Source organism: Micromys minutus (assembly GCF_963924665.1).
Source record: "Micromys minutus genome assembly, chromosome: 1".
Taxonomy (NCBI): Eukaryota; Metazoa; Chordata; class Mammalia; order Rodentia; family Muridae; genus Micromys; species Micromys minutus.
The window spans coordinates 99,149,794-99,174,690 of NC_137969.1; the positions used below are offsets into that span (position 1 = coordinate 99,149,794).

A 24,897-nucleotide genomic window follows, 5' to 3' on the forward strand; every position below is an offset into this window, starting at 1 on the left:
AAAAAGTTTCCTTAACTTAATGCTTCTTGGACCAAGCAGAACCAGTTGGGTTGGTAGGGGACCAGGGACACAAATTTCAGTGTCTTGAACCCTGGTTCCCCTGCCCTGGGATGTGCACACTACATCCGTGTTCCTGTGAGCCATCCCTCGATTTAGAGACTCTGGGTTCACTTGAAGAGTGGAACACTTATCTAGAAATCTTTTTGGCAAGGTTCAAAATCAACAGAACCACTAGAATTTTTTCTTCTTGCTTTGCTTTAGACTAACCCTGTACCCCAGAGGCTCTGAAATTTAATCTAAGGTGAGTGGGAACAATTAGCTGCTGCCCAGGGGACTATGGTTTAAGAAATAGTTCCCTGAGCCTTGGTGAAGAAAAAAATACTGTTGTTTTCATTCACTTGATGACTATGTTGTGTTCAGAAATAACAACAGAGCATGGGAAACAGCATGGAGAAAGCCTGGGTTCACAGACTCAAGGCATCAGGGGCCATGTTTGCCAGAATTGAAAATTAATGGGCATTGCACCTAGAAGGAGTCCTGACCTGCCTTAGCTTTCATTAAAGGAATTGTAACATCTCTTAGGTCCTGGGCGTCTTACCACCCTTAACAATGAAAACAGAGATATGGGCTGGCAAGAGGGCTCAGCAGTGAAGATTCATATTCTCAAGGCTGATAACCTTATTATTATTATATAATTCCTGGACCCACATAGTAGAAATAGAATTTCCCCTGAAAGTTGTTCTCTGACCTTCACCCATGTGCATTGTGTACATGTACCTGCACGTTGCTTGCATGCACATACACTCAATATAGTTTCAGAGGGAAAGCTGGAGAGATGGCCCAGTGGTTAAGAGTATGAACTACTCTTGCAAAGGCCCCGAGTTTGATTCCCAGAACCCATGTTGAAGTGGCTCACAAATGCCTATAAATTATCTCCAATCTTCTGGCTTCCAAAACACCTATAATTACATATAGACATAATTAAAAATAATAAAAACATACTTAGAAAGATAAATAAAAATTAAAGCAAAGATGAAAAGAGATAAACATGGTGGTGCACATCTGTGGTCCTAGCACTCTGGAGGTTGAGGCAGGAAGACCGTGAGTTCAGTGGTAGCCAAGACTTATAGTGAATACTGCCCCCCCCCCCTTTCCCCTTGAGACAGGGTTTCTCTGTAGAGCCTCTGTAGGCTGTCATGGAACTCACTTTGTAGACCAATCTGACCTCAAACTTTCCATAGTCCTCTGCCTTCCCGGTGCTGGGATTAAAGATGTGTACTGCCATCATCCCCATCCCCCATTTCTGGCTATGAGACTCCTTCTCAAAACAAGGAAAATAGCAAATCTCCTAACCCCACAGCACCTTGTGTCCAGAGAGACACCAGAGACTGACTTTTTGGGGGGGGGGGGCTTTCAAATTGCATGATCCTGAAAAAAGGGCATAAGTGTACTAGACTTTAAAGAATTACTTTATATATGTGAGTACACTCTCTTCAGACACAGCAGAAGAGGGCATCAGATTCCATTACAGGTGGTTGTGAGCCACCATGTGGTTGTGGGGAATTGAACTCAGGACCTCTGGAAGTGCTCTTAACCACTGATCCATCTCTCCAGACCAAGTGTACTAGACTTAAAAGAGCATTGTGAATAGCTAATCCCTAGTGTAGACTTGTTAGAACAAACAGCCAAAGGGCCTACCTTAGAAATTAAGTGCCTACTGAGTTGATCCACCGTTAGTTAGGCCCTTGGGCAGCTCTGTGCAGTGCAGATGTATCCATGTTTCAGTTAAAGCTTAATTAGCTTTCTGTGTTTATTTCCTCCTTTATCAGGAGAGACAGCCTGCCCTATAGAATGACTTTCATTAATGGCTAATACATTTATTTTGTGGCCTAATTTAGCTCTAGAAAGAGTGACATTATTTTCTTAGCTGGGAACATCTTATTGTAATCCTTGCAGATTTGAAATTGAAGCCATACAGGTAGAGGTGCAGGATAGAGAGGTGAGGACCTGCGCCATTCTATAGGAAGCAGTAATTTCAAGGAAGGTCTCACCGAGCTGCCTGCCAACTGTAACGCTGTGAGGATGCTTTACAAATCTGATGAATTAGTCATCAGCAAGGCTCTGCTGCACTGAATGTCTGCACTCAATAGAAGAAAACACTCGGAAAGACAGATGAATAAAAGTTTGAGGGCAGTCTGGTCTACATAGTGAGCTCCAGACAGCCATTTCCCTCTAGGATTGTCTAGAGAGGTGTGGATTTATGCTGAGGCCTTTAAGGACTTAACTATTTGTCAGGAAATGGAGATAAACAGGTCTTTTTCCCCCCTTAAAGATTTATTTATTTCATGTATGTAAGTATATACCAGAAGAGGGCATCAGGTCCCATTACAGATGGTTGTGAGTCTCATGTGGTTGCTGGGAATTGAACTCAGGACCTCTGGAAGAGCAGTCAGTGCTCTGTACCACTGAGCCATCTCTCCAGAGATGAACAGGTCTTAAGGAGAAGATTCCCTTTAACAAAGGGAAACAGGGAGATGTAGGGAATTGGGGGACTTAAGATTTTTGACTTAAATGCAGAGAGTAAGATGTTTAACAGAAGCCAGACAAGGAGGTTTATAACTAATCCTAGCACATAGAAGGCTGTAGCAGGAGGAATTCTACAAGTATAAGGGCAGCCTCTGCTATATAATGAGATTTTTGTCAAGCCCCACCCTCCATAAAAAAAAAAAAAAACTAACCCCTTGAATTTGTTGTATATGACAAGGTCTCAGTTGTATAAGATTCAGTAGTCATTTACTGTTTCCTTGGTTCCTGTCATGTAATTAGTACCCTGTTTAGCCATTTTATGTCTATAAATATTTTACCTACATGTATGACTGTGTGTCATGTGCATGCACAGTGTCAGCAGAGGCTGGAAGAAGGGTGTGGGCCTCTGGGAATGAAACTAAGATCCTTGTGAGCTTCCATGTAGCTTCTGGGAATCGAACCCAAGTCCTCTGGAAAGACAGTCAGTGCTTTTAACTGTTGTGCCGTCACTCCAGGCCTGAGAAGGCATTTTTTTGTACTGTGGGGTATACAGTATGCATTTTTGAGTTATTGCTCAAAACCATATATTAGCCAGGCATAGTAGTGCTCAAATTTAGTCCCAGCATTAGGTAGGCAAAGACAGGTGGATCTCTTGAGTTCCAGGCTACCCTATGGCTATATAGATGCTGTCTCTCAAAAGAGAGAGAGAGAGAGAGAGAGAGAGAGAGAGAGAGAGAGAGAGAGAGAGAGAGAGAGAGAGAGAAGAAGCATAAAATCAATACATTTTAAAATCCCCATATATTGTACTGTATAGACTATATAAATATTTTACATGTACATGGTCCTCCTGAATTTGATCTCTAGCATGCGAGAGAGGAGAAAAGGCTGCTTTAAAGAAGATTTTCACTGTTTTCAAACTTTTTTTCCTGACCAGACATGCTGGCATATGCCCATGCCTATAATCCTAGCATTTAGGAGTAGATGCAGGAAGATGAAGAATTCAGGACCATTCTTTGCTAAATAATGAGTTCAAAGCCAGCCTGACCTTCATGAAACCCTGTCTCACAAAAATAAAACACGAAAATACCTAGCAATAACAACCCCATGTGATGATTTTAGGACCATCTCACCTCGTGAGTGAGAGCTGCCGTGAGGATCCTTATCCTAGGCTGCCTATGGCATTCTTATACCACTAAGCACTGACCCCTGCATGCTGGGGCCTTCCCCTGTCTACCTGCAGGTAACTATAACTCACCTCACACCTTTGGAAAATGTCCTAAGTGCTGTTCTTAAAAACTCCACCTTTGGGTCCATGAGACACCTTAACAGCTACGGGAACTTGCTGCCAAACTTGACAACCTGAGTTCAATTCCCAGGACCCATATGATGAGAAGAAAGAGCAACTCCAGCAACCTGTCCTCTTACCTGTGTGTGTGTGAGCGCGCGCACACACACACACACACACACACACACACACACAAATAAATACACACTTACGTTTACACTTAAAAAGTCCTTTGGGCTGGAGAGATGGCTCAGCGGTTAGGAGCACTGACTGCTCTTCCAGAGGTCCTGAGTTCAAATCCCAGCAACCACATGGTGGCTCACAACCATCTGTAATAAGATCTGATGCCCTGTTCTGGTGTGTCTGAAGACAACTACAGTGTATTTAAAAACAATAAATAAATAAATAAATCTTTAAAAAAAAGAAAAGTAATTAAAAAAAAAAGTCCTCCTTTGCCTTCATTTCTCTAACTATTCTTCATTAACCTGCCATATTTGTAAGTGATGAGATGAGTTCCATTTTCACTCACCGTTAGCAGCTGCCTTGCCCATTGGCAGAGTGTTGGACTGTGTGTTTTATAACTGCCACGTGTAAAATGTCTTTATCTCTGAGGCTCTTTCCCTAGTCTTTATCCTTCCCTGAGTCTTTCCTTATACTCTTGTTGTCACTGCTGGTCCCTTTCTTTTGTGAGAAACCAGGGACCCAGGATAGTAATGACAACATGGCTGACTTAAGGATACCCTGGTCCCGATTCATTGTGAAGAGGTGATGTCGCAGGAAACAACACACTTACAAATTACCTAGTGGAGGGTAAACTTGAAAGTTGCATGCGAGTTGTCTGTTGCTGTGAACAAACTACTGGCAACCTAGTCGCTTAAAACAATTCCATTTACTGTTTCTCCTGAACCTGCTGCTTGATGGGGTGTTCTTGCAGCTCTAAGCAGGCCTGTTTGGTTTCAGGGGGCTCACTCAAATCTGATCAGCTGACTGGTTATGTAGGAACACTCCTATTTTCTCCAGGTCCCACCTGTGAGGCAAGAGTCTGGCCATTCCCTCATGGGTGTCAGAGGCATAAGATCATACAGGTCATCCATGCAAGGGTACAAGAAATGCAAATACACTATTCAGATTGGTGCTGCCAGCTTGTCGGCTAACATCTTGTTGGTCCACAGGATGGACCATGTGCATTGTTAGTGGAGGGAGACTAGTGTTGGAAAACAGGAAAATCGTGAATTGGGCCTATAAGTAAGTTCTCAAACAGGACCCCAGTGTGAAAGGAAACCTTCAAGAGTAAATGATTGGGTCCGATTTGTTGCAGAGGGAAGAAACAGGCTAAACAATGATCTGGGCCTGGGCTATGCATACTGTACAACTCTGTAGGGCTGGTAGGAAGCAGAGCTCAGGGAGGTTAAATAGCTTGCTCAAGGTTGTCAGCTGACTCGTGCTGAGGCTGAGATGGAGTGTAAGTCTGTCTGACCCAGAGTCCAGGTTTTTCCCCACCATCCTTACCCAAAAGAACATCACAGTCTGTCTCTCCCTATTTGTTTACTATTTCTACAAATCCTTCTCTATAATGCTAAAGGAATTAATTGTTCATCTCTCTGGAAAATGTTCATGTTCTTCCTAACTCTCCGAGGATGGAAAGTCCCTTTTCCTTCCAGGTGAGGACTGGTCTGTAGCCTTCATAGATCTGTGGCCCTTCCTAGGCTCATCAGAGAGGGAAGAAGCATCTCTGTAGTTTTTGATATTTTGAGGACATCTGAGCATGAGTTTTGGAGTCACATTTACTGGGATTCAACCATTCACTAGCTCTGTAACCTTGGGCAACTCATTTAACTTCTTGAAATCTGTTTCTTCATCTTTAAAAAATGGGAATAAGAACACCTGGTTTGCAGAGCTGTTACAAGGACTAAAACTAAATTATGCTTCTAAAGTGCCTGTCCCAGTGCCTGGCACGTGATAACTGGTGTTACTAATAATGTTAGCATCATTTCTAAGGCAGCCTTTCCCCCTCCTGGGAACCCCTGTGTCTGTGTGTTGGACAGGTTCCCCCTACCTCCAGCCAGTCTGTGCAGACTTGTTGCCTGCTGTGTCACCGCGAGCGCAAAGGCTGGGAAGAAGGCCCTTCACAAAATGGACTGGTGTTGCAGGGTGAGAAGCTGCCCCCTGACTTCATGCCAAAGCTCGTCAAGAATCTCCTAGGCGAGATGCCTCTGTGGGTCTGCCAGAGCTGCCGAAAGAGCATGGAGGAGGATGAGAGGCAGACAGGTGGAGACCATGCAGTGGCGGTAGGTAACAGCTGACAGGCACCCTGGATGCAGAGCTGCTTCCTCCCTCAGGAAGCTGAGCTCTTCCCCTGGCCCAGGAGGCTCTGCTCAGGCTGCTCAGAGAAACCACCAGGCTGCACTTAGTATTTGCAAGCTGGGTTCAGATTTGAGGGAAGAAGAGACAGGCCTACTAGTGAATGTAGGTAATCTTGATCCTGTCTGTCTCCTGACTCTGATGCCTTCAGCCCTGTGGCCACTTGAAAGGCCAGCAGTATGGAACAGATCAGTGGAGATCTGAGGTGTGCCTCAGTCAGAAGACATCAGTAATGGATAGGAGCTGTGAACGACTGCCGTCTGAGTCATTAGCCAGATTCCTCATTTACCCAGAATCAATTCCGCTTTCAAGACTTCTTGCTTTGGGGCTGGAAACATAGCTCAGTAGTAGAATGTTTGTCTTGTGTGTACAAAGCTCTGGAGCCATTCCTTAGTGCTGGAGAAGAAGGAAGGAAGTCAGTCGGTCCGGGCAGGTGACTCAGTGGGAAAAAGCACCTGCCACACAAGCTTGAGGACTGGAGTTTGAGTCCTCAGAATCCACATAAAGCCAGATGGGGCAGAGCATATCTGTAATCCCCATGCTCGTGCAGTGAAATAAAGGGTGGAGGCAGGACAGTGCCTGGAAGCTCATGGGCCAGCTAGCCTTGTCTACACAATGGCAAACCAACAAGGAGACCCTGTTTGAAACAAGGTGGAAGGGGAGGACCTGCATCCAAGTTTGCCCTCTGACCTCTATGTACACTGCGACTCAAGCATCTGCACTTACAGACACACTCACACATCATACACACATGTGTATCTTAAGCAGAAGGAAGGGCTGAGTGTGGTGGCACTCCCTTTAGTCCTAGTGCTCGGGAGACAGAGGCAGGCAGATCCCTGTGAGTTTGAAGCCAGCCTTCTCTACCTAGTGAATTCCAGGGCAGCCAGGGCTCCATAGAGAGATGTTGTCTCAAAAATACCCAAAGAAATAAAAGATAATTGAAAGTCTGGGGCTAGAGAGATGGCTCAGTGGTTAAGAGCACTAGCCGCCCTTTCCAGAGCATTGGAGTTTGGTTCTCAGAACCCACGTGGTATCTCATAACCTACTGTAATTCCAGTCCTAGGGGATTTGATGTCCACTTCTGGCCTCACAGACATACATTCAGACAAACACTCATACACATAAAATAAAAATAAAGTCTCAAAAATTTTTTAAAATAAATGAAAGGAAGGAGAAAGAAGCGGGCCAGGGACCATGAGCGCTAAGCCACACTTGGGATTTAAAGTCCTTTCATCTTGTTGGCAGCTCTTCATTATCAGATGGTCCATGTTCAGAGATAGGCTCTGCCCTTGGTAGACGCTCTGCCCACTGTCCATACAGTCACACAACAGGGAACACCATAGTCCTTAGCAGTGCTTGGCACTTGTTTCTGTTCAGCTCAGCCTATGCTGATTATGCTTCTGCCATAACCTAAGGCCGGACGGAGCAGAAGGTCAGCCCCACTGTTTGACCATGAGCCTTTTCTTTCTCCTTTCCAGATTTCCTTGTCACATACATCCTGCAAATCACAGTCTTGTGGGGGTGACTCTCATTCATCCTCGTCCTCTTCATCATCCTCATCTTCCTCCTCCTCTTCCTGCCATGGGAACTCAGGGGACTGGGATCCCAGCTCGTTCCTGTCAGCACATAAGCTCTCAGGCCTCTGGAATTCCCCACACTCCAGCGGGGCTGTGCCAGGCAGCTCGCTTGGGAGTCCTCCTGCCATCCCTGGTGAGTCTAAGCTTTGGAAAGTTCTGGGCCCCCTTCTATGTAGGTAGCTGATTACTTCTCTATTTTGGCCCAGTCAGTGAGGAATTTGGTTAATAGAATAAGTAAACATGGACCTGTTCTGATGGCAGCAGGACAACTTAGACCTTCACTATCTCTGAAAGACCTGCAAGACTCTGAAGTTACAAAATACTGCTGACAGAAAAGTTTGCCCTCACTATCGTTACTGACTTTGGGTCCAGGATGGGTCCTGATACTGTGTGGGTAACAAGTAGCCTGGAAAAGCCTCGGGAAATGAGATGTAGGTCATGTACACTGTCCTTTATCCCATCGACAGCCTGAGCCGCCTCTGATTCTTGGCCTCCTTGGACTTATTCTGTCTACATTAGAGATAGGTGGACAGCACTGTTTACCCCAAAAGACTGACAGGCTGGCAGGCCACAGGAATCTCCTTAAACTCAATACCAGTATTCAAGACCCAAAGGAGAAAGCATTTGGATTATTACTGCCATACTTCTAAATGGATGGGAGAGTTGTTCAAAATGATACTGTCCTCAAATTATGTGAATTGAGTACATCGTTTCAGTTATCTTAGTCCATGAGCTGAAGAGACTCATCAAAGCCCTTTCCTACTTCTGTCAGAAATCTGTAGCATCCTGGGAGTCAGGCATACCTTGGCTGCTCTGGTACATGTGGCCCAAGGTTGCAAAATTCTTAGGCCTAAGGAATTCCTGAGAACCACAGCTGAGCCATATCCTCTTTAGGCTTGGATGCTCAAGCCGGTCCAACAGAACCCCAACCCCACACATTTGAGGGTGCCTTGTGCTGTGCCCTCTGGTCACAGGAAACAGGATGATGTGGCAATGAGCCCATGGACTTTTCTTCCAGGTCTGACCCCTCTTTCTCCCCTCCACCTACAGGTGAGGCTTTCCCTGTCTCGGAGCACCACCAGCACTCAGACCTCACTGCTCCCCCTAACAGCCCTACTGGCCCTCCCCCCCATCCAGCATCTCTGATTCCTTCTCACCCTGGTTCCTTCAGCTCGGCGTCCCACCCACACCTGCTGCCCACCACTCCAGCAGCACCCTTCCCTGCCCAGGCTTCAGAGTGCCCTATGGCTGCTGCCACTGCCACCCACCCCCCAGGGCCATGTCAGAGTCCTCATCTGCCCTCCACCAGCATGCCACTCCTGAAGATGCCTCCACCACTTTCGGGGTGCAGCCACCCCTGCAGCGGGCACTGCAGCGGGCACTGTGGTGGGCCTCTCCTCCCACCACCAAGCTCCCAGCCACTCCCTAGCACTCACAGGTAAGTGAGTGCCGTGAAAAGTGCCACTCCCTGCCACTGGAGCCTAAGAGTTTGGAAAACTTGTCAAGAACAGAGTGTAGATTGGGCTGGAAGAAATGGCTAGAACAGGTCCTGTGTCCATTGGATTCCTTAGCACCAAATATAAATAAGCTCTCAATTAAGGGCTTTTCATCTTTTTTTTTTTCCAGTTATAATTTTTTAAAGCTTAGAATAATTCAGATGTAAGAAAGGGAAGGGTTTTCACAACCTGAAGAGAAACTTCCAGCATGTGGTCTGTTTTCTTGAAGATATTTCTGTATATAAATGGCATCATTTGGTCTGTGTTTGATAAATAATTTATGTAGCAATTTTTTTATTTTCTTCATATTGAGATGGGCTCTTGCCATGTAGCCCAAGCTAGCCTTTTAACTTGTGATCCTCCTGCCTTGGCCTCTTACTACTTGGATTACAGGTGTTTCTTACCTGCTCTGAACTGTGTACCAATACTTCTTAAATATCATGATCATTTCCCAGTTTAAAACTTAAGTATCCGGGTATTATCTTACTGTGCAGTTGAACGTAATTTTTGTTTTTTCATCCCTGAACATTGAAGCATTTTCAGTTTGTTTTTGTTTTTGAAGGCACAGTTTCTCTGTGTAGCCCTGGCTGTCCTGGATTCTCACTGTAGACCACGCTGTCATCAAACCCACAGATCCACTTGTCTCTGCCTCCTGAGTGCTAGGATTAAAGGTGTGCGCCATCAGACCTGTTTTGTTTTGTTTTCCCCAAATTTCTAACCAAGAGAAATACTTTTGTGATAAGCCTGGGTTTAAATAGATCTGGGTCCTTTAGTGCCCTAGAAGAAGCTCTTTGGTTCTATTAGCCTTTATTTGAAAGTGAATGTATTGAAGGCAGCTAGGCAGCTGTTATAATAGGTTGACACTGTATATTATGGATCTGTGTTTCCCAGTCTGAGATCTCACCACCTGCTGCTGCCACTCTTGACATGTGCTGTCACATGTCTTTCATATGCTGTTGTCAGTACAAACTTGGACTTTGCTGTTCCTATGTTTTGTTAAGCCTCAGTATTTGGGGCTAGAGAATATTAATTGTAATTCATTTATATTGCTGGTCTCCAGCTGCAGAATATTTTCCACTCCATTAAGTTAAATTAGCCAACATCTAAAGCCATCCTGCCCCAAAGTTCTCCCTTTTTTAGACTTTTCATCAGTTTCTTGGGAGGATTCTTAACACTCACTGGCAAGCTGTTTTCTCCCATGTAGAGTGCTACACACCTATAATCCCAGCAACTGGGAAGCAGAGGCCAGAGGATCTAGAGTTCAAGGCCAGCCTCAACTACTTAGAGAAACCAATTTTATACAAATTGAGAGTGAAGGGAAGAAGGGAGGGACGGTGCATGTGAGTGCTGGGGGTTCCCTTTGTGCCAGATGCAGAATGCTCTTAGTTTGATCCCTAGCAGGAAAGGGAGAGTAGGTGGGAGAACTGCTTTTGATAGGGTTCTCTGAATCCACATAATCACCAGTATAGAGTAGCAGTCTGACTCTATCTTCAGGAACACTGGTGAACTTGAAATAAATTTCTGTAAGCACCATTGGTAACAACTGCTGCTTTCCTAAACCCTATTGTATGTTTACTAACCTTTGCAGAAGCAGGCATGGGCTATAATGGCCTGTCCTAGACTGTCACCTTACTTTATTTCCCCCTCAAATATAGACCATCTTTTCCAGTACTTCAGCTGCTGCTGACCTATCACAGGGCTCTGCTTCTTCCAAGCTTTGATTCAGAGCCCTCTCAGCCTGTCTCATCCTTGCCCTGGGAAAATATTCTTTATGATATAAGTTGCCCCAACTCATTGCCAGAGTGCAGTGTAAATGGAGAAAGCATGAACTTCGAGTACAGGGAAACAGGATGGCTAGGTTTCATGCAGAGTATGAAAAGCAGTTGTGGCTCTTCTAGTGTATGGTTCCCCCCCCCCCACCCCCGAAGACACATCCACTTTTTCTCATCACAGAGCTCTTAAGCAAGGAAGCTCTCTGCCTACTGACACAGATACAAGACTCAAGTGTGCTGTATGGACCCTGGACAAGTAGAAGAAAAACTGTTCTCTTTGATCATTTGGGGCTATACCAGAAGAGCCACCAGCCCATGAGTCAGTTCATACATATCCCTGCTCACTGAGCACTTGCTCTGCAAGGTTGTGGTCCTGTATAATCAGACTCCAGAATGCAAGGAGCAGCATCACTAGGTCTAAAAGACAAATGATGAACAGCCAGCCCATTATCACAAGGTGATACAGCGAGCTAGAGAGGCATCCACACAGCACCGTCAAAGAGCTGTATGCAGGAAACTTCTACAGGGTTATTAGTCTTTACATTTGTGAGACCTGAGACTCTATCTAATCTACAAGAGGCATTAATGTGACAGGTGGAGGGCAGTTGGAATGGAGGCTGGGGACTGGGATACTTTTTTAGGCTCCTGCTGTGTTCTGTGCCTACACCACCCACTCTTACCTCTGGGCCCTTCTCCCTTGCAGCAGGGACCCTGGGTGCAAGGGGCACAAATTTGCACACAGTGGCCTGGCCTGTGAGGCAGATGAGGGTCTGGGCGAGGAAGAGGACAGCAGCTCTGAGCGCAGCTCCTGCACCTCGTCCTCCACCCACCCCCGCGATGGGAAGTTCTGTGACTGCTGCTACTGTGAGTTCTTCGGCCACAATGCGGTGAGTGAGCCTGCCTGGGCAGAGAGGGCTGGGCAGCCAGGGGCAGAGGAGAGACCCCCTGATCATGGCAGTGATTGCCATACTGGGATTCAGAGTTCTTACACCTACGTCTGCTTGCTTCTGCCTGGAGGCACATTTGAGGTCGGGATATTTTAACGTTTTATTGGCTGTGTTCTCGTGGTTTCTCTTAAGATTGACTTTTTTTCTTTAGGCAAAAAGGAGAGGAAGTGGCAGAGAAAAAGTTCTGGTTCTGATGAGTGTGTACACGTGTAACCCCAGAGAAGGGGACGCTTGAGCATGATGAAGGCAGAGTGGAGGCAAAAGGTTCCTCAAGTGTGACAGCCAGCTGAGGTACAGGCCATGAGCACAGATCAGGGTACACGCTGTCTCCAGACAGGGAGTAATTCAGAAGTCTTAGGAGAAAAGAGGAAAAGACTGCTGGCTAGGGCAGAGCAGTTTAGGATAGGAAATGTGGAAGAAATTCAGAATTGCTAGCCACCTTTGAGTGAGGTATTGTTATCTTCATTTTAGAGGTGACAAAATTGAGGTTCACAAAGACTTGAGTGACTCACCCAAGGTCATACAGCTTCCAAGTGATGAAGCCTGGGCTCAAACCTGCTTCCCTGGCTCCCAAGTCCTTGGTCCATAAGCTCTGCCCTCATCTTCATACCTAGCACTGTTTGGGCTCAGTTCAGAGTCTACTGAGGATGAAATCATTTGGCCTTGATGGCTGATGCTAGAGCGAATAATTATCTGGCTTCTCACCACAGACTTGGTGCCAGCGGGTGGGAATGCCATGGGCCTCTCAGGCCCAGGGTGTAATGTCAGCACCTCCCCCTCCCCCAGCCACTTGCTGCCCCGACGAGCCGGAATTATACTGAGATCCGGGAGAAGCTCCGCTCGAGGCTGACCAGGCGGAAAGAGGAGCTGCCCATGAAGGGGGGCACCCTGGGCGGGATCCCTGGGGAGCCTGCGGTGGATCACCGAGATGTGGATGAGCTGCTGGAATTCATCAACAGCACGGAGCCCAAAGTCCCCAACAGCACCAGGGCTGCCAAGCGGGCCCGGCACAAGCTGAAAAAGAAGGTGGGTGTGGGGGGGAAGCTCAGCTCTACTGCCTCTCCTCCTTTACCCCAAGCCCTAAGACCTCTGGGGTATGAATGGTGCTGACTGCCAAAAACCTTGGTATCATTCACTACTATGGGAAGGTCTGAATGAATCTGGGAGGCATCAGGGTCAGAGAAACCCCAGGGGCAAGTAATTGGAGCAGGAAATAAGTCTCTGCCGCAGGCTGCTTGCTGGAGTCCTCCATGCTGAGGATTTGCTGCTTCCATCGCCGGCCATTTATTCATTCAGCAAGCATGTCCACACACACTGGGAGCCAAAAAATAACAGTTCTGTTCTCACCCCAGGAGAAAGTCAGTCACAAACACATTAGGGTGTGACAAGTACCAGGCTGAGGGAACTGCCCTGTCTTGTAAAGCCCAGGAATGGCTTTACAGGAGGGTGACTCATCAGCTGGGTCCCGGGAAATAAGGGCAGCAGGTACAGCACATCCCACAGCAGTGTGATAGAGCCAGTGCTGAAAGCAGCAGAGAAGTAGGGCAGGAAGTGGGAACAGAAGAGAGAGCCTCAGAGGCCCTGCTGGAGGGAGGTCAGCTTTGAGACTTTAGCCTCCAAATAAGGTGTCACCAGAGGGTTGACTCGCTGAAATCTGTATTTTGATTGCAGTGTGGTGATAAAGAGGGCAGATTGGAAGGTGAGGGAAAGAAAGCTGAGTTTGATACCCCAGGCAGGAAAAGACAAGACCAAGGGGGAGGTGACTGAGACTGGAACTGAGAGACTTGAGTAAGAGAAGGAACAGGCTTGGGGACTCTACAGCACGAGAGACCCTCGGGGATGTGTCCCAGGTAGGAACTAGTATGATGACAGTTCTTGTGACTGAGCCAGCATGGCAGTTGCAGGAGACTTGGGTGTGGTTGGGGTGCATTGACTCAGGTTCCTGTGAGACATTCAAGTACAAGTGGAGATGTGAGTCTAGCAGTTGCCATCACAGAGATGTAATTGAGGTCCTGGGATTGAACCAGTCCTCACTCTGCACGGAGGATTTAATCCAGGGAGCTATTCCTAGACAGACCTGCTGCTAGATGAGCCCCAGGGCTTGATGCTAGTCACCTGCGGCTTCATTGCTTCACCTGCCTAACCCCAGCTGCATCTGCTCAGTGCCACGGACAGGAACCACCACCTGAAGAGATTTGGTTTTACAGCTAGCTGGTTTCAGTTCTTGGGTTGTCAAACAACCCTGGAACTCTGGAAGGCAGAATTTATTCTCCATCTTTTCAGCCCAAGGACAACCAAGATCCTTCTGCAGCCTCAAGTAGTTAAACAAAAGGCCATGCTGCTACCTCCAGAGAATGGTCATCCTTCTTTTGCTCCCAACCCAAGGTGCCCTCCAGAAGTGTTCCACAGGCTGCAGTGGTCTCTGACTTCTGAGCAGTCCCCAGAAGGCATGTCCCACAGTTTCCAGGTCTGGTGTACATTTATAAACCCGTGTATACTTCCTGAAAGACTGTCACTCCAGGGCTCAGTTCAGACATTTCCTCCTTTGCAGACATCCTCAGGGAAGTCTACGCTTTTGCTGCACCTTGTATTTCTCTAGCCTGTCTGCCGTTCACCATAGCTTCTGATCCCAGAGCACCCTGGAGTCACTGTCCACTAGAGCTGAGCCTTGTAGACAGGAACAAACATACAGAGGTGCTCTCAGTGTTAGATCAGGCTGTTATGCATGTGGGTGTCATTCTCCTCTTTGAGGTTCTTACTAGTTTGGCTGCCATCAAGAATCCAGTTTCCCCAGTAGGCATGTAGCAATGACTGCTTGTTCTCCAGCACCTTGGGAGTAAAAGTGAGGGTCTTCCTGGTCCTTCATCCCACTTTCAGACTGTTACTTCCTTTTCTTGCCTTTAGGTACTAATCCCTGATGCTTTGAAGTTATACCCATGCCTGTGCCATCTGCAACCTAAGACCCATCCTTCCTTGTCCACCGACTGTTCTCTTCTGACCTTTTCTTCTCTTCCCAGGCTAAGCTAGTACTCACTTGAGTAAGCTTACTTCAGTCACTCTGTGACCAGTACTCTTTAGTTCCTTGCCTGTTGCCTTTCTCATACATCTGCTTGAAAAACTGTATCTCGGGGGCTGGAGAGATGGCTCAGTGGTTAAGAGCACTGACTGCTCTTCCAGAGGTCCTGAGTACAATTCCCAATGACCACATGGTGGCTCACAGCCATCTATAATGAGATCCGATGCCCTCTTCTGGTGTGTCTGAAGATAGCTATAGTGTACTTATGTATAATAAATAAATAAATCTTTAAAGAAAGAAAGACTATATATCTGGTCCATCCTGCACGGTCTTCCCTTCTATATCCAGAGGATAGCATGTGACAATATGTGTATGTGGCACTCAGCTGGGTGGTTCCACCACTTGAACTCTCATGTAGCTTGGCTGGCCTATAGTCCTTTTCTTCCTTGTCCATTCACATGGCCCTTTTTTCAGACCTCTGATTTTCCAGATATGAGGCTCTCAGCTGTCCTTGTTCTTTAGCAAATATATTCACTTCTGTTGCAGCAAGAAGAGTCACTTCTTAAGATACCTCCTTATCTAATGAAAAGGTTGTCCTCCTACCCAGTCCATGGAGTCCTTTGCTTTCTCAGCCCAAGCTGCCTGCTCTTATTTTCAAAGCCTTCAGTTGGCAAACTGCTTCCTTAGGCTCAAACCCAGGGATACGCTCTCCTCTGCTCTGGCTCCCATCATGTGTTATGTGCCCACTGTTGAGTTTTTAAGGCAGTCAGTTCCTGCCTTCCGAGTTTGTTTCCTTTTCCTTATGTCCGAGTTCATTGTTTCCTTTGTCACCTAAGCAGTCCTTCAGTCTCTGCTTTATCACTGAATCCAAGGTATGTCTTGGATATATGCCATCATGGATGTCCACCAGTCAACCTCTCACATGTGCTCCCCTTTAATCCTTTGACTCCTTGACTTTCAGGCAAGCAGGGGCAATAGTATCACCATCTTCTTATTTCTCACCAGCCTCTCTGACCTCTCCATCTCCCTTGTGAATTCCTGTCCTTCATCTAAACTTTATAGACCATATCTCTCTAGGGAAGAAAAGCCATCTAGCTGTACTTGACATTGGCATCTCTGATAACTATTGGTCCTCTTTGGGGACATCCTGCAGGTACCTCAAACTCAGTACTTAACAAAAGAGACCTGCCTCTTCTTTTCCATTGTCTGTTCAGTAAAGGGGACCACTGCACTCTATTGTTTGACCTTGAGTTGTGGGCCTTGTCATGGGGAAGCACATTGTGACTGAAAGCAGTGAGCCTTGGAATTGGACTTCAGTTTGAGGCTCAGCTTGATCACACTTGCTGTATGACCGTGGGCAAACCAGTTAATTTCCAAACCTCAGTTTTTCCATCTATAAAATGAGACTAACAGGAACCTAAGCCATAGGTTGTTAGGAGGATGTTATGAAATGCTGCATGGAAACCTGGGTAGAGTGCCTGGCACATACAAATACTCAGCTCATGGGGACCATGGGAGCAGCTGCAGTAGTTGGTCATGCTTTCTGGATATGTGTCATTTTACCTTCCTGCTGAACACCACAAATCCCTATCTATGATATCCACCTACAGCTTCTCTGGTTAAAGCCTTCAGTTGGTAAATATTGGGTGTTCGGGCTCAAATCCAGGCTTCTCCACAGCCTACAGATCTTCAGATCTAGCTGCTGCTTAGCTTCCCAGCTTCATCTCAGCCTTACTTTCTCACCTACCGTCCTGTCTCCCAAGTCCCTCCACACCACACCTCCCTGGCAAAAACAAAGGCAAAACAAAATTCTAGGCTCCAACTGTACTTCTGCATAGGGTGCAAATTTTTCCAGGGTAATTCCACTCAGTGATCAGTGCCCCTTCAGGAGTACTCAGATGGTCCAGGCTGGGTTAAAAGCCTTGTACTTTTTGCCCTGAAGCACTTGACACTGTCACTCGAATTAAGCAGACCATTTGGCCGTCTCTCTTCCCTGGCTGAGTGAAGCTGGGAAACAGACTGTCTTGTGTCCAGCTGTCCCCTGAAACTTAGCCCACTGTTTCACAGTCAGTGAACAAAAGGAACTAAAAAGCCTGGAACTTATGAACTATGCCTTGCTGATTTACTACCCACCTAGTCTTGAACCAGTTTTGTATTCTTGCCAAAGCTGAAGTTCCTCTTCTGTATAAACTATGCATTATGGTGCAGCAAGGGCAGTGGTGAGGGTTAAAGACAACTTACTGCAGGGAGCCAGGTCTATACATATAGCCACTTTCCTTTCGATGACAGTGTTTGTAATGAGGAGGCTCCACACCAGGACTTCTCAGACCTGCTGGACTTGAAGTAGATTCCTGAGTAAAAACTTTCTTATCTATAACAACCAGAAGGCAGGCTGTGCTGGTTCCGAGAGGGAAAGAGCATCCTACAGTCTCCAGATGCCCCATTATCTCTGCAGACACTACTCCAGACCGCTCTGTTTGCTGACTTCCTGAGTAGGCAGAGTGGGGAAGGAGACTTGGACCCTTACAGCCATCCTCAGAGCCACTTTTTCATGTAAATTACAAAGTTGGATATTAAAGTTCAGAGACAGTGATTAGTCCAAGGGGCTCTAAAGAACTGAGCTTAGGTGTGTAATCACTGTTCAGAAGAGACAGGTTTCATGGCTGCCCACTGGGGCAGAAGAGCATTCGGTTCAGAGGTGGAAGCAAGTCTTTTCTCCCCAGATTCGTTTCCCTTTGTCTCTCCCTCAGTCTGCAAGTCACCTGGAAACACATGAGGTAGTACTCCACCACAGCCTTCCTGTCTGAGCCCTAGGCTCTGCTAGCCTCCTGGTACCTTGGATTTAGGTAGAGATATTCAGATAACAGCCCACAGATGGATTTATAGGACCCAACCTCTTGGGACTTGTCAGTCTCTTGGGCTCATGAGCCGCTTTTATACCTTGTGTTGAGGGCCCTGCCTGTCACTAATCATGGTATACTGTAGGACACACTTTAGATGTGGGCTTGGATATGTGGAGCTGGCTTAGCAGTGAGAGACCTTTCTAAAAGGTACCCTCTTCAGTAATGCAGCATCAGGAGGACACCTATAGTCAGCCACTCACTTGGAGCATCTCAGCTCCTACATCTTCTTCAAGACTGCTTAATAAGAGCACATCTTCCTGTCACCCCATTTTGTTCTTTAGTCAACAGTTATTGTCTTTGCTCTGCAGATGAGTCCACAGGGACCTAGCTGGGGAGTAAACAAATGTCTCAAGCTCATATTAACCCATACTCAGGAAGCAGATCCTAGCCCTCTTAGACCCTAGAGCTGACACAGACTCATAGTGAATCAGCTGTCCAAAGCTACCCTAGGGCTTATTTGTACTTCTCCCCCCACCCCACCCCCTGCCTCCAGACTTGATCTCTGTCTGCTTTCATCACCCACCATCCCTGCAGGGTTGAGGAATGTGTGAAGATCCTGAGTCTCTGTCTTTAGCAAGTGACAAAGCTAGGCTCCAGGCTGTGTCAGGTGTCACATTGTACTTGATCAATTCGTAGCAGACCTCTGCTGAAACTGTGTCTTCTATTGGCAGGAAAAAGAGAAGGCCCGGTTGGCAACAGAAGCTCTGAAGCAGGTGAATCATGTTTCTGGAAGCCAGGAGCCAAGGCCTGCCAGGGAGAGGCTTCTAGAGTGGCCTGACCAGGAGCTGGACCGAGTCAACAGCTTCTTAAACAGCCGCTTGCAGGAGATCAAGAGTACCGTCAAAGACTCCCTCTGTGCCAGTTTGAGCATGTGTGAGCTCAGTGTGGATAGCAGGGCCTTTAAGGAGGGTGCTATAGAAGCTCAGACCCTAACCCCTTCAGACCCCAGCAGCTGCTCTCAGAAACAGCCTGATATCAACCTTGACCTGTCCCCTTTGACCTTGGGTTCTCCTCAGAGCCACACATTACAAGCTCCAAGTGAGCCAGTCCCACCATGGGCAGAAAGGAGAGATCCTCACCCACCATGGACAGAGGTGAGGGGACCTCCTCCTGGTATTCCTGAGAATGGGCTTGTGAGAAGACTCAACACTGTGCCCAACCTGTCCAGGGTGATCTGGGTCAAGACACCCAAGCCAGGCAACCCAAGCTCTGAGGAGAGTCCAAAGGAAGTTCCCACTTGCAAACAGGAACTGTCTGAGCCTGTGGCCACAGGTGGAAAGCCAAGAAAGAGCAAGAGACAGGGAAATCAAGCAAAGAAGACTGAGACAAGTCCAGCCCCCTGGCCTCCAGCCAACCAAGAGGCTCCCAATGCTAAGAGCCAGATATCTAGCCCCAAGCAGCCAGGCAAGGGCTCAGCAGAGCCTACCAAAGCAAGCAATGGTGCAGAACCTGAAGAGAGAAGCCGGGGGAACCGGCCAGGACCAATTCGGGCTGACAGTCCCAAAACTGACAAGAAGGGTAGTTCCTGGCAGAATTGGCCAGGTGGGGCCAAGGCACGGACTCTGGAGCAGGAATCTGAACAGACCTCCGGCCCAGCAAGGCCACAGAGCTTGTCCCAGGGCAAGGGCCGCAGCCGCCGGAGCCGAAACAAGCAGGACAAGTCAGCCTCCTCCTTGGGTGAGTGCACCAGGAACCAAGTGGCTGAACCCCCCACTCCAACCAAGCCATGGGGTGGAGGGCATTCCCTGTATATGGGCAGCAGCGCTCCCAGCATGACCCCAGAGGCCTGGCCATAGGCACTGAGCCCTCCTGGCTGTGTCTTCCTAGACGATGTGTTCCTGCCCAAGGACTTGGATGGGGTGGAGATGGATGAGACAGACCGAGAGGTGGAGTACTTCAAGAGGTAGGTGTGTGCTGCCTGCTTTTCCCAGCTCGGGAGATCATGTCCATGCCCATGCCCCAAATTGTATCTTGAGCCGGAGAAAATCCACGGGGTTCCTTACTGCCCTTCCAGGCCCTTCCACATAGTCTGAGCTCAGGGAACCACTTGGCAAAATGAGCACCTGGGAAGGTATAAGGCATAAGAAAGGAGTGTGTCAGCACCCAGGAACAGGGTTCCAGTGTAGTCCTGGTTGCTCAAGAACTCTGTCCATAAAGTAGGCTAGCCTCAAGCTCCCAGAGATCCCCAGTGCTGGTATTTGACTGGCACTTCTTCTGTTCTAGTGGGCCAAGCTCTAGGAAAAGTCTAGAGAGATTCAGAGACATATAGCCCAGTGATTGGTGCCATTAAAGGCATATTGGTATGATGGGGCCGCCGGGTGGGAAGCCTTCCAGCCAGCCTGGGGATTAGAGGTTGCTTTTCTGGAGAGGTGAGACTAATGTGAGATTTGAAGAATAAGACTGAGCTGAGCTCAGCAGGGCTGGTGAAAGGTGTTTGTAACAGTGGGATACCATGTATAGAGGCCTGAGGGAGAAGAAGCGAGCTCAGTACTGCAAGGGTAAGGTAAGGTAGAGACGATGGCCAGTATATCTCTCAGCAGTTGTCGTCATGCATTGTACCCTGGCCTTGTGGACAGCAGTTCTGAAGTCTGTCAAACTCTGACTCCTGGAAGCCACAGTGTCTGTTTAGAGCCAACTTGTTTCTTTTGTTGTTGTTGTTGTTGTTTGTTTGTTTACAAAGTGTCTTGCCATATGACCCAGGCTGCCCTCAAACCAATGGCAGTCCTGAGTGTTGGAATTACAGTTTACCATGCTAGACTTCCAGCTGGTTTCTGACATGTTTTGTCCAGAGGTGGGGTCCAGTAAGGACAGGAAAAAAACCTCTTACTGTGTTTTGCCCATATTTCCAAAACCCAATAGGTTCTGTTTGGATTCTGCAAAGCAAACTCGTCAGAAAGTTGCTGTGAATTGGACCAACTTCAGCCTCAAGAAAACTGCTCCTAGCACGGCTCAGTGAGGTAGAGGCCCAGCCGTCATCTGCACCCGCTTCCTTCTTTCCATGTCCTCTGTCCCTCTAACCCACTCTGTACCTGTACGATGGCTCTGGGGATTTGGGCTTAGGGCTTGCTCGCCCTGCTTTCTGCACCCATATAGCAACCACATCTCCAGATTCAGTTGCTGATGCTCTACGCCCTGTCCTCTGTATGTCCACTCACCAAGGCCTCTGTTCTTCCCTCAGTCCTCCCTCGTTAGGCCCTCCCTGAATCTTGCTTGCTGCTGCTTCTCCTGAAGGTCAGCTTCTTGGGATGTCATCACTGGGGCTCAGCCTCCCAAGGCGTCCTGGCAACAGTAGACTCCATGGAGCTGCCCTGTGAGTGGGCTTAAGTCCCACTTGTTTCCTCCGTGCAGAATATGCCTTCCTCCTGAAGCAGCATAAAAGACCAGCCGTAAGGGAATAGTGACGCACAGGACAACTAGAGCAAGACCTTGCAGGCCATTGAGAAGTCATGGAGGTGTTGGTGAGGGTTCTTCCCCAATAGCACAGGTTCCTGAGGATCTAGTAGCTAAGCTGTCTTTTGGGAAGAGACTGGCCCACAGCAGCTCTGGCCTGCCCTCCAGCCACTCAGATAAGCCCTGTTATCTGAACTATTGACATGCTGGGTAATGTTTTGGGGGCTGGGTTAGTACAGAAGAGATAGGCAGCTAATACACAGTATTGGGGCCCACGGCCATCAGATCCCGTTACAGAAGGTTGTGAGCCACCATGTGGTTTTGGGAATTAAACTTAGGACCTCAGGAAGAGTAGCCAGTGCTCTTAACTGCTAAGCCATCCTCTCAACCCCCTTTTAAAACTATGGGTTTTTTGTTTTGTTTTTATGTGCATCAGTGTTTCACCTGTATGTGTGTCTGTGAGAGGGTGTCTGATTCCAAGTTACAGACGGTTATAAGCTGCCATGTGGCTGCTGGGAATTGAACAAGGTCTTTTGGGAAGAGCAGCCAGTGCTCTTAACCTCTGGGCCATCTCTCTAGCCCCACAGTTCAATGTCTTAACTTTGTGCTGTGCATGTGAATCAGGATTTTTTTTGTCTGACAACTGCATAGCTGCCCTTAGTACAAATGGGAGAAGTGATCTCTGTACACATACTCTTGAGGTACCTGAGCTGACACTGTGCTCCTGTGTTCTTTAAAAATCCTCTCTGGGTTGAAGCAATAAGGACTCTGAATAACTCCCATGGGGCAGTACAGAGGCCTGAAGCCAGGGCAGCCTCCAAAGTTGAGGCTCCCTGTGCTGTGCATATGTTGCCTTCAGGTTAAAGCTGCTTTCAGAGTCACCTCAGGCTTCCTGTGCTTTGAGGAGTCTGGTCCTTTGCCACTTCAGGATAAGCGCACCCCACCTTTTTCCTTTTTTTTTTTTTTTTCTCCACCACAAGAGTAAGGAATAGCAAAGACCCCAGGCACTTCATCTGTTACCTTTATGGAGAGAAAAAGAGTCACACCTCACATAAGCCCAATATCAACTGGTCTTCTGGGCAACCTAATCCAGACATCTTCTACCTTAGCTGGTCTCTTCCAAGAGGGGAAGGCCACGCCCTCCTCCCTACCCTCCTGAGTGTACATCCTGTAGCCATTCCATCAACTTCCAGACACAGCCTCAGGAGCCAGCACTGACTGTGTCCTTGAAGCTGAGCAGGAGACTGAATACAGGGCTGGCCTCCACTAGCACCTGAGTGGGAGAGTGCTGCCAGCAACCAAGCTCCTACTCAGCCTCCCCTGCACAGATGTGCTGCCCTGCGCAGACGTGCTGCAGCCTGTTTCCATCCGGGAAATCTGTTGTTTGTTTTTTGTCCAAGAAACAAAGCTAACACTGCATATTACCACCTCAGACTCAGATGAAGCAGGGTTCTGGGCAGAAGCTGGGGATGTAATTCACAGGGACCCAGAGCCAGCAAGGCCAGCAGAGGCCAGCAGGGGTGGGAAGAGGGGGCCTAGTACTCACTGCTATCCTGCCTCTTTCTCCCTCTCAGCCCTGCACAGGTTGACTTCTCCAGGTCATCTCAAGGCTCCAGCTCAAGCTGCAGATATAGTTCTCAACCCTCCCTCCTCCTACTACCCTGACCAACCAAAAGCTGAATGGACGTCATGCTGTGCTGGGGCCTTTGAGGACCTCAGCAGAGCCGCTTCCTGGTGCTATGCAGCCTCCACTCAAGAGCCCGGGGAATGGGCTGGCCTGGGAGCCAAGGGCCAGTGGCACTACTGGCCCCAAACTGCTCTCTTTGTGTTTGGTTTCTGTTTCTGTTTTGTTTTTTTAATTCTTTACTTTTGATACTGTGAATATCTTTCATGGGGAAAGATAAAGCAACATTTGGACACAGAGTTGGTGTGATGGTGATTTGCTGGTCTGAATGGGGAGTGGGAGGGATATATGTACTCAGAAACAGAGGTCTGTCACTATCTAGAGCGGTACTCTGCACAGGCTGTCTGTCCTAGTTCTCACTCAACCCTGAGAGTCCCCAAGCAATCCTGAGTGGAAGTGACAGCCCAACATAAAGGAGATGCAGGCACTAAAGCTATGTCAGCAAAGTGGCTGCTAACCCGCCTGGCTGGGCCCAAAAGTTGTGTTGTCACTGTCTAGGCCCTGCCTCCTATTGGAAGCACTCGGGTACATCAACCTAGAACACTATATGGGCTGGATAACTCAACAGTGGCTGCCTCTGTACACTGGAGAGGCTGATCCATGAGGCTAGATTCAGTCTAGTGCTGAAGGGATGGACAATTTCTAGAGAGCCACTGATCTTTAATTTTTTAAATTTTTTTATATGTGTTTTGTCTGCGTGTGTGTGCATGCACCTCATGTATGCACTGCCTGTGGAGACTAGAGAGGGACATTGAATCCCCTGGGACAAGTTACAAATGGTTGTGAGCTACCATGTGGTTGCTGGGAATTGAACCTGGGTCCTCTGGAAGGGCAGTCATCACTCTTAACTGCTGAGCCATCTCTAGCCCTCAAGAGAGTCCCTAATCTTTAGTGCGCACTGGAAGACTGAAGAAGTAAAGCTCTGATGTCCACAGCAATAGCAGCAACAGAGTAGATGCATCCGCCATGAGGGATGAGTGAAAATGGGCAGGCAAGAAGCAACAACTTTTCCTACAACCGAGGAAAGTACAGGCCCTTCTGGAGGAGTGTCACCCTTCAGTTAACCCTTCCAGGAGATGCCCGACAGTTCATCCAGCAGTGTGTCCAATTAAGTTGGGAACTGAGATGAATCCCTACACTTAGTTTTCCCCTTTGCAAGATGGCCATGTGGATACAGGTTGAATATGATCTTCTACATATGTGTGAGCCCAGATCAGTGAAAGGCCCTGAGACCTTAACAGCCATGTACCTGTAGCCCTAACCAGTTGAGAGCCACCCACACCATGCCAACATAATTAGAGCAGTTAAACACCTTTTATTGACCGGATCTGATTGTCCAGTAGGACTAGGATATGTATCCGCTCATAGACCTGAAAACAAAACCCATAATAAACATCTCTAAAGTCAAGGAATCCACTTCATCTTCCCAAATCCTATTTTAATGTCAGATTTACTAAAAATGCCTCACATATGCTATGTCCAAGCCAAAGTCGTTGTCTTTTTAAAGATCTATTTTATGTATTAGTGTTTTGTTCACACCATAAGCCTGGTGTCCAAGGTCAGAAGAGAGCATTGGATTCCACAGACCTGGAATTAGGAGTGTTTGTTTGGCACCATATCAGTGCTGAGAATCCAATCTGGGTCGTCTGCAGGAATAAGCACTCTTAACCAAGCTTCTGCTGGCACCACAGTGTCTAGGGTGCGCCCTCCCTGCACCAGTGGTCAGAACCTGTCCCCTTCCTCTCTTCCTTCTAAAGAAAGGGAGCAGGAGCTTGTTTTTCACACTTTAAGCAGCTATCTAAAATTCCAGTTGTGGCAAATGTAAGTCTAGTCAGGCACCTACAAAGACTTGTAACTTTGGCCTTTGGCACTCCTAGCTCACAGTCACCAGCCTGGTATCCCCAAATCTGCTGACATTTCCCACCCCTCCACAATTAATC

At 47.7% G+C, this 24,897-nt stretch overlaps 1 protein-coding gene across 6 annotated transcripts in view; it reads left to right on the forward strand.

Annotated features, from left to right (window-relative positions):
• The window catches only part of FAM193B (family with sequence similarity 193 member B), a 32,554-nt gene extending 9,358 nt beyond the window's left edge, over nt 1–23,196 (forward strand). For 2 of the 6 annotated variants that reach the window (XM_080934014.1, XM_080934018.1), the window contains exons 2-10: nt 5,857–6,099; nt 7,651–7,882; nt 8,800–9,187; nt 11,721–11,904; nt 12,751–12,990; nt 18,555–19,560; nt 19,711–19,786; nt 20,743–20,840; nt 22,848–23,196. In XM_080934014.1, coding sequence (XP_080790140.1) covers nt 5,857–6,099; nt 7,651–7,882; nt 8,800–9,187; nt 11,721–11,904; nt 12,751–12,990; nt 18,555–19,560; nt 19,711–19,786; nt 20,743–20,839 — 2,466 coding nt within the window. In that variant the 3' untranslated portion in view covers nt 20,840; nt 22,848–23,196. The remainder of the gene's footprint in view (nt 1–5,856; nt 6,100–7,650; nt 7,883–8,799; nt 9,188–11,720; nt 11,905–12,750; nt 12,991–18,554; nt 19,561–19,710; nt 19,787–20,742; nt 20,841–22,847) is intronic. The other 4 variants (XM_080934015.1, XM_080934017.1, XM_080934016.1 and 1 more) reach the window with 3 other exon arrangements.
• Nucleotides 23,197–24,897: the final 1,701 nt, after the last annotated feature.